Source organism: Pyxicephalus adspersus, chromosome 9 (genome assembly GCF_032062135.1).
Source record: "Pyxicephalus adspersus chromosome 9, UCB_Pads_2.0, whole genome shotgun sequence".
NCBI lineage: Eukaryota > Metazoa > Chordata > Amphibia > Anura > Pyxicephalidae > Pyxicephalus > Pyxicephalus adspersus.
This window is the reverse complement of record NC_092866.1, coordinates 65,336,007-65,345,970: the sequence shown is the minus strand read 5'-3', so window position 1 is coordinate 65,345,970 and position 9,964 is coordinate 65,336,007. Positions and strand designations below refer to the sequence as shown.

The following is a 9,964-nucleotide window of genomic DNA, read 5'->3' as shown; positions in this document are numbered from 1 at the left end:
GGGGGGTTGGTAGGAAAGTTTTTTTTCACAGACAGATTTATCGGCTCCTCAAACATATTTTCCAGCGGCAGGACAATGTCATTCAGAGCAGACGCGTTGTCATTAGTCAATGGGGGCTCAGGAGGAAGCCCAGAACAGCTGAAATTCTCATTCTCAATCTGGAGTGAAAACAAAATTGTGAATATGAAAAAACAATAGAGGGGACACTCAGCAACCCCAATCACAGGAAGAATGTAACTTAGAGTCTAACTCCAAGCCAGTGCAAGTTTAGATAACGCAGGGTAAGGGTAAAAGGTCTGATGGGTTTTTATTTCTGAGATGAAAATGAAAGCAATGTGAAAGTTCTGAGGGGGTTGCGCAGCGTCTGTGGAAAAGACAATATACTACAACAAACTTTAAATAAATGGTTCCAAGAGAGCCGACGCGTTTCACGGATCTGCATGCCCTTCATCAAGGCTAATGTTGATGTTAATAATCTTCAATATTAAACTAAATAAAATATTTTCTTATTATTGATATAGTAAAATATTTTGTTTTCAATGATTTGTATTGAATTTTCAAGAAATAGAGAGAATAGAAATTTTAGTGATATAAAAATCAGAATAATAGTAAGTAGTCCATAACTTTCTGGCTCTCCCTCCCCAAGTTCTGATTTTTACCCTCCAAATCAGAATACTAGTAGACATGGGCTGTACATTGGTATATGTTGGTGTATATATATATTTAATTATGTGTTGTTACAAATACTTGACACATATCAGTCCTGCTGGAGCCTTTACTATGTGACTTGTTACAGTCTGATCAATGGGGGAGAGGAGACTGAGGAAATGCTTCCTCCTGCCTGCAACATCATTGATGACATCATCTCAGCCTAGACAAAGTCATTAACTGGAGCTTAAGCTGGGATTTAATTGTTATACTGAATCTGCTAGATTTGCTCTGATTATGATTTTGTATTGATATATTATGCAGCGCTGTACAAAGTCCATAGTCATGTGACTAGCTGTCCCTCACAGCTCACAATCTAATGTCCCTTCCATAGTCATATGTCATTATTACAGGCTAAGGGCAATTTTAAGGGGGAGCCAATTAACCTAACTGCATGTATTTGGAATGTGGAAGAACACCGGAGTACCCGGAGGAAACTCACACAAAGAGAACGTGCAAACTCCATGCAGATAGCACCCTGGTTGAGATGAGATGCTAACCACTGTGCCACCATGCAAACTTATTGCCTCCCTTTCTCCAAGTTACCCGTTGCACAATAGTAGCTCAGGAATAGTCACCCCCTGACCCCATAGCGCCCCCTCTGTGCACCCAATAAATGACAATAATATGATTACATTTGTAGCAATCTTTGTATTGTTCTAGAATGGAGTTCCCAGGAGAGGAGCTCAGGCAAAGCTGTGACTGTACACAAAGTGGCAGCAGGAGAGGCAGAGAGGTCTCTGAGCTCAGATAATGTTTGTGTCTGAGTCCTCGGGGGAGGCAGCAAATCATACCTTACATATAGCATTTCCCAGGAGAGCGCCCCCTGTTGCTAGGTGATCGTTGGATTCTAAGTGCATGCTCTCGCTCACAGCTGCTTCCACCTGCCCGAAGGCAGCCGCCATTCTCTCTGGTTCTGCGTCCGCGCTGTAACATCTGTCCACCGGCTGGGCAAAAAACTGGCAGGGCACCGGCTGGATCTGGGAGTCCACCGAGCGCGACAGGCGGGGCGATGGTAACTCCGGCTCTGGGGAATTGGAGAAACTTTCCGAGGCCGAGCGCTGTAAAGAAAAGCGCACCTTGTTATAAGCTATGCAAAATAAAATGTATATCATGGTATAAAATTACACTGAATAAAAATATATAAAAAATTACAAGTAAATCTAAACCCCAAAATATTTCATATTGCCGCTTACCAGCCCTTAGATGTGTGGATTTCCTATTTTATACAGAACCAACATAGTCACCCAAGGACAGAACTACAGAATCCCCTCTTCTTTACTCACCATAGCACAGAAAGGAGATGTTCTGTAGTTCACTGAACTTGCTGAAACCAATTTACTGATAAGAATGCAGCACAAAAAGTTTTCAGTTTACTGAATTCCTGGCAGGATCAACAGGTATTTTTTGCACTGCTTAAAAAATATAGCAAAATGCTTTCTGTGGTTGAGTTACTAGTACAAAAGAAAGCAAAATTAATTATTGGGGTTTACATTCACTTTATTAAGATTATCCTGAGTGATGAATAGGATTCGGTATTTCATAAAACTAAATAAATATATCTCCCTGTGCAGAGGGAGACAATTACAGGAGCAGGGGGTGATGATTATGGGAATCCACATGCAGCAGACGGAAAATTTTAAATCAGATTACAATTAGCCAGGACAGTTTCATTTTTTGTGATTTTTGTAAAAATATTCATTTTGGAGATGCAGAGTGAATGTTAGAAATATTCTGCCCTGTAAACCCCCCGGCTGTCATTAGTTTGGAATAAATGTGCAGCACCCAGCGTGCCTGGCGGTTGGGTCACTCACCTTCCGGGTGGGGTTGGCGTTAAGCTGATTCCGCCGACACGCATCGTTCTCCACCGCGGCAATGATCTCATCGGCTATGGATTGGGCCTGGGGGATACCGGGAGAATGACTGGTGACGGGGGACAGATCGACCGTGTGACCTCCCGGAGATATGGGGTCATCACAGACCTGCAAACACAGAAACAGGGTCAGCGCTGGGGTGCACAGGAAACATGCAGAACCCTACAGGACACCCCAAAATCTTGTGAACCAATGAATATTAATCCAGCAATTACAGGACTGCTATGGTGCCGCCCTCCACCGGTCCCTATCCTTCGGAGTATCTAGGTTTCCACTATTCCAGCCCAGTTCCTATGGAGTCCTAATAAGTTCACTGTGATCACTACTTCTCTTTGCAGCCTACATTCCACCAGCCAGAATTTATTCCAGAATCTAAGCCTTGGTTGTCACCACTATGGAGATGATGCACAAATATATCATATATATATACATACATATATATATAAATACAGGCCCTGGGTAGAGGAATCTCAAAACTGGGGGAACTCCAGGTGGTTGGGACTGCAGGTAACCAACATATAATGGATAGGCTGTAATACAGTACAGAGTAAACTGAATATACCTGATAGGTTGCAAAAATCTGCCTAATATAACCTAGTCAATGGGGGAGGTATCTTGTAGTACACAGAGTATGAGAAGAATGGTCTTTCTTACTGGGAACTATGCACTCCTACATGCACTCTCAGACAGTCAATGCCTGTATCTGCTTGGAATCATCGGGCTGCTAAGTTTATGGCACTCCCACAGTCGGTCTGCATCTTTCCATCTCTGGATATCTAAAAACCCATTTATAGTCCTAAGCTTCTAAAAATTCAGAATTATGCATAGAGTGTGGATGCTTAAAATGAAAGGAAAAGGTGCACTGACCGGTGCCACATCCTCCTGGCTCTGCAGGGCCACTGGAGCCGGCTGACGCACAATGTAGTTGATTTGTCCTACGATGGTTTGCTGGACGTGCTGCGGCTGTTTGCTTTGGTTGAGCTGCACATTGGATGGCTGACTTTGCAAGAGAAGCTCCAGGCCCTTCTGCATTTGCTCCAGCTCAAACTGCTGGTTTATGATGTCCAGACTGTGGTGCATGACCTGCTCATGGCTGGTGTCAGCCGGGCCCACTGTAGCCTGCGCCTGGCTTTGGTGCCGCTGCTGTTGCACATGATTGACGCTGTGCACTGGGCCCAGCTGCATTTGCACCGATGGTGCCTGCAGGGAAGCCGCTGTGGTCAGTGGGATGGTTGTGTGCACTTGGCTAAAGTCTTGAGTTGTGACAGCGCAGATGGGGGCCACACTCTGTACGGTGGGCTGGACGGCGGCGGCTCTTTGCTGCTGACTATCTGACCAGTATGACGGGTTATCGTGTTCACTGTGTGGCTGCTGGGACAACCATGGCTGGATGACCCTCAGTGGGCGAGAGAGACATTTCTGCTCCTTGGTCGCACTGTACTGTAATGGCTGCACCGCCTGCTGCTTGATGGTGGTGGAATGGGTGAAGTTTACATGGTGGCTAATGGTGCTGTTGACTGGTTGGCTCTTGGTGATGGATGGCAGGGTGTGACAGTGGGCACAGCAGACCGGAGTTGGGCATTGGACTGTAGGGGTGAAGTTCTGGGTGCTACTAATGGGGGTCAGATGGGGGGTTGTGGGTTGGTGGTGACCCTGATAGTACGATGACTGCAGATCTTCCACTGGGGTGTAGCTGGGGATTTCCGAGGGTGCTAAGTGTGCAGGATCAGTCAGAATACAACCTGGAGAAGGAAATGTGCAATATATAATAAATAACAGAATATTAGAAATACTGAGAAATAATTTTAGCAATGATTTCACATATAACACATAGCAGGGAAGCAACAAAAACTATTACTAAAGGACATGTGGAGGAACTCGAGTGTCCTGCACAGAGCCCTGACCTCACCCTACTGAACACCTTTGGAATGAATTGGAATGATCCTGGATCAGGAAGTATTTTTTGTGTATTTTACTACAGTTGGAGAATTTTGCTAAAAAGACACAAATGACCCGGGATTGGAGTTTATTCACTATTAGTTACTGACAGGTCCTCTTTCCATACTATATACAATGTCATATACTTACCAGCTCCTTGCTGAACAGGAATGGCACGCTGTTCTTGCTGTACATGGCCCAGTTGATGAAGTTCTGTACGTGTTCCAGCTGACGATTCAGAACCAACACCGACTGCAAGTGCTGCTCAAACTTCTGCTGCTTCTCGCTGGTGATTTTCTGCGTTGGGGAGAGAATTGTGAGACACGCTGCCGGGGAGATCAGAATCCACACTGCTCTCTCATTATTCCCAGGCACAGCAATAAAGTGTAAGACGGCCCTGGGGCCCTCAGTGTTATCGGTCAGATGGGGCTTTTATGGTTTAACTTGGAAACCAAAGATTTGAAGTCTAAAACTTTAAATTTTATCTGCATTTTAAAACTGCAAGTCAAAAAAGAAAAGTAAAATAAAAGCAAAGTCAAAGGAGGATGTTGATTTGCAAAATGATAATAAAAAAAGGATACAATACAATGGCCTGATTTATTAAAGCTCCCCAAGGCTGGAGAAAATAGAATATAATGAGAGAACCTGGGTGATCCAGTAAACCTGGAATGCAAATCCTGCAATGTTTTCAATCCTGGACTAGATCTTTTACATGTTTACTGAATCACCCAGGTTCTCTTACGATAGTCTATCTTTTTCAGCATTAATAAATCGGGCAAAATGTGTCAGATTATGGGAAATGAGCGTTGAATCCCCAAATTTCTCAATATCATTCAAATGTATGAGAGTTGTTCAGAAAGCCTTCATTCTTGGGTGTTGAAGGTGATGCGGTTATATTTTTACAAATGCTCCGTGTGGGGCCTTACAATGGTTTGCCACCAAACAACTTTCATAGAATCCAAGGGAGAAGTTTTATGAAAGTGAAAAAAAGTGATGGAAATTTTTTTCATGAAAGCTGTAAAAGAATAAACTGAACCTGCACACACAGACCCCCTTGGGTACCCTACCCCCCCCCCTGCACTTCTATCTTCCTAACCCTAGGGCGGCGCTCCCACCTATGGAGGACTTCCTTACCTCCAGCTGCTCCAGCAGTGAGTTCATCCTCTTGTTCAGCTCATTAATAATCACCATTTTGGTCATTTTGATCTGATTCTCCACCTTCCGATGCATGTGTTTTACTTCATACAGCCTGAGGAATAAAAGAAGATAAAAGTTGCCACAAACAGAATCTACAGCCGATATTCGGCCACACAGACACCGGAATATGATTGGAGGGATCGCTCACCGGTCTTCTATCTGCTTCCCGGCTGCCTGCACAACAATTTTCTTCTCTTCCACTTGCGTGATGACATTTTCCAGCAGAACCCGCTGATTCTGCAAAGCTTCCTCCAGCCTGCGGAACCTGGGAGCAGAACACAGAAATGTCATTGAGAAGCAGCACAGAACAGTGAGGTTGTTTAGGGGCCACAACCTAGAGCAGCCAATCAGAGTGCACAATTCATCCCTGCAGAGTAAGCAATGCAAAAATGTTCGATTCTGGAACCAACCCAAAAACTTGGATCTTTTATTGTGATGTAAAATCTCATTGAGATCAGATAAAAATATTGTATTCATTCAATAATATAAAATGATATAATATAAATACTAATATTATAATATTATTCTGATTATTATTATTATACAGGATTTATATAGTGCCAACATATTCCGCAGCACTGTACAACAAATAGGGGTTGCAAATGACATATACAGACAGTGACACAGGAGAAGGGGAGGACCCTGACCCACAGAGCTTACAATCTAGATTCCTGTTAATTATTATCTATAAGGATCCTCATCTTGGTGTGTGAGTTTTCTAAATGAACCTATAGGTTGATGACTCCTGATTGATGCACATGTCTGGATACATTACCAGTTCTGTACATCACCCGGTGTGGACAATTCAGAGATAAATACATGAACGCTGCGGGGACACTACATGGGGGTCTTATGGATCAGCTGCTTCACTTGGTGCATTTCATTTATCATATGTATATCATTTCATATATTTTTATTTTACAGGTAAGTTTTGTTCATTCCCTAATACACTTTATCAAGGATGAAATATTTAACAAATGTTCCATAAAACTTGCAATGAACTGTAGATTCCTGACCTAATACAAAATATTAGTGAGCTGATCAGGAAGCCACCAATGCCGCAATATTTGGATGCTCAATGCACATGGCCAGCTGGGATCTAAGCATACGCATTGACCATTGGATGGGTTCAGGATGTGTGATCCACCAATGTAACTCCTCCATAATGATTTATCCCCGTGCTTATTCCCCTTAGTAATCAGATGCAATGAGTGCGGATAGTCAGCCATCTGATTCATATATGATGAATGCTCTGCAGAGGTTCTGCTCAGATTAGGTGACACTCCGGCTCTCTCACCTGTGCTCCTTGTGCTCCAGGACCAGGCAATGGCGGCAGATCAGACTGTCACATATCTCACAGAATAACTTCAGCGTCTCCTGAGTGTGAATGGGGCAGTACAAGGAGCTCCCGGAGCCGCCATCAGACCCTGCGGATCACAAAAAGAGAACTTCAAACATTGTACATTAAATATGGGTTGAAAATGATGGATACAGATATATACAATAAATGTTATCCCTGGGGCTATTCTAGATGGCGCTATTCACACATGTGGCTTATCCTGCATTCCACCAGCAGTGAGTACCTGTCCTCTGTGATAGGTAATGCTCTCTGCTCTCCTTGCTGTGCCGGTGCTGTTCAGCGCAGGTGCTGCACAACCATTTATTACAGCGCGTGCACAGGCTGTGGGCCGGATTCTTCTCCGTACACTCGTAGCAGCTCTGAAACACACAAAAAGATTTGATAGGAATCCTGAGATTTACCGATTTCTCTTTCCTATCTCATATTGTCAGATGTGCGGAGAACACGTCAGGTGGGGGGGGTAATTAATCTCACATTGTGAATTTCAGGCTATTAATAGAGATTTTCCATGACTGGCAGCAAAACAAGTTAATTACTGAGTGAAAGCTGTGAGAAAGCACAAAGACAACAGGTGTCACCTACTGACATGAGGAGCGAGCGGAGGAGCCGGGAGACAGCTCAGCAATAAATGGGGCTGGAATAGCCAATCAGACGGCTGCACTGCAAAACCAAACTGAAGTTTATGGAAATGGTGAAATCAGGTGTAAAAACTGAAAAATAATAAACTAACATGGAATGAAAGATTCCCCCAGCAGAATCTTTTAGATGAATTTAGTTTGCTGATGTGAATTATGGACACATTTAGGGTGAAAAAAACAATCCAAACTTCATATATTTGAGTTTGGTGAACACACAGAGAGGATGAGAGGGGGAATATTAATAAAAATAAATTAAATTCCTAACAGTTATCAAAAGATCTGCAAATAAAATACATGAAAATAGTCATATGATCACTCAGAGCCAATGTACTGAAAGCTGGCAGTGTACTGATATCATGTGATCTCTCAGAGCCAATGAGGAGAAAGCTGGCAGTGTGCTGATGTCATGTGATCTCTCGGAGCCAATGTACTGAAAGCTGGCTGTGTACTCATGTCATGTGATCTCAGAGCCAATGAAGAGAAAGCTGGCTGTGTGATGATGTCATGTGATCTCTCAGTTTAGTAAATGCTGACAATGATGAGATCTCTTGCAATATTTAATTGTCATGTGATCTCTCAAGGCCAATGTACTGAGAGTGCTAATGTGCGCTGATGTCATGTGACCAGCCTGTGGACCCTGGCAGTGAATGAGATCACTCAGGGCCAATTTTTAGAAAAACTCATCGCTTTACCAAAATAAAATCTTTTTAATCAGATACAAACAGATCGCTTCAACTTACATACTCCAGGTACATCCAAATTGTGCGGATATTGTACAAACAGATTGATCGTCATTGAATGGGGAGCATGATGATTCACCATACATTCACCAACAAACTATTCACCCAATTTAAAACTGAAAGCCAGACACACCACTAGAAGGTTTATGGGCAGTGCTACTTTCTAAAAAACTGTAATTCAGTTCAGCCAGACTGGTGACCCCGGGCACCCCTGCCAGACTGTACAGCCAGATCCCCGACTTCCAGTGCCCCCGGGGGTGGCAGGGTGTCGGTTTCACAGTCACAGAACATTCATCTAAGTGAATTGGCAGATCGGTCAGCGCTGGGATCTCATAACTTACCTTCGTCATCTTAAAATGACCACAGAAATCCTTCACAGAGAAATATTGAGGGGCATTTCCTGTCGGGTGTCACAGGAAGGGGAAGACCTGCGAAACAACACAAACATCAGAGACGGAAGATTTACCGCAAGACACAGAAGGACTACAACTCCCAGCATGCCCTGTTATTACATTACTTTTGTCTGTGATCCCACCAAGTGGGGGATTTCCCGCTCACTTCCTGACCATGTGACACCTGTAAAAGCAATGTGCATGAGGTTGTCACTGGGACAGGAAGTCACAGACAGTTCAAAGCGAAACTCCAGCCAACGAGATAAATGATCAGCAGATTTCACCCGCAGTACTTGTTGTTGGCCTATAGATGTCCTCAGTCTTCAGACCATCATCATTCTACAAACTTCCTCCAAGCCCAGATCTTCCTGAACTTCCCCCCCTGGACTGTGACTGGGCAGTGAAAGGAGAAGTAGTGCAGTGCTAAGTGCAATGTGACTCTGATTCCTCCCCCACCTCTCCCACTAATCTGTAGTCTTACAATATTAAATTGCATGGAGATGCAGCTCCATAGGTGTCATCTTCACGGAATTGCCTCTCTTAAAGAGAACCTGACCCCCCCCACCCCAAAAGAACCCTGGGGGCTGCCATCCTGATCCAATATTCCCCAATGAGTGACTGAGCAGAAACAAGCATGCAGCCAGTGAAGTACCTGACCTGTTTATATTTGTCTCAGTGATCACAAATCAGTCAGCTTTGTCCATCCAGCCCAGGGAAAACCTCAGCAGCGAATGGCCGGCACCCCGGGTCAGAATCACAGAACTGGCTGAACAGAACTGAGAATCTTTGGCACAGCACAGATCGTTATATGAAAATTGTGTGCAGAGCTGGAGTTCAGCTTTAATGCCTGGGGACCAGGGGAGGGGGAGGGGGGGTCTTGCATCATTGGAGCTCCCAGACCCCGGATGAGGCAATCTGATGACACCGTGCGGGGTCCCTCTAGAACCTGCACCAACGGTGTGACACCCCTCCCCCATCCAACATCTTATGTAGAACTACAACTCCCAGCATCCCCAGAATAAACCTGGCTCACGTGGTTCACCTATAGCACCCCAATCTGCCATCATTGCCCCCCCACAGCATGGGAATGGAAATCATAACCGGCACCAATATGGAG

General features: G+C 44.2%; 1 protein-coding gene across 1 annotated transcript in view; it reads right to left on the bottom strand.

Moving 5' to 3' along the window:
- TRIM66 (tripartite motif containing 66) overlaps positions 1 to 9,964 on the bottom strand; it is a gene marked incomplete in the record, with an annotated part of 20,361 nt that overhangs the window by 9,373 nt on the left and 1,024 nt on the right. The window contains 10 exon segments of the mRNA XM_072421578.1: positions 1 to 158; positions 1,503 to 1,769; positions 2,523 to 2,690; positions 3,450 to 4,324; positions 4,667 to 4,817; positions 5,655 to 5,769; positions 5,866 to 5,982; positions 7,015 to 7,144; positions 7,301 to 7,436; positions 8,797 to 8,883. Of these exon segments, the coding sequence (XP_072277679.1) occupies positions 1 to 158; positions 1,503 to 1,769; positions 2,523 to 2,690; positions 3,450 to 4,324; positions 4,667 to 4,817; positions 5,655 to 5,769; positions 5,866 to 5,982; positions 7,015 to 7,144; positions 7,301 to 7,436; positions 8,797 to 8,805 (2,126 nt within the window).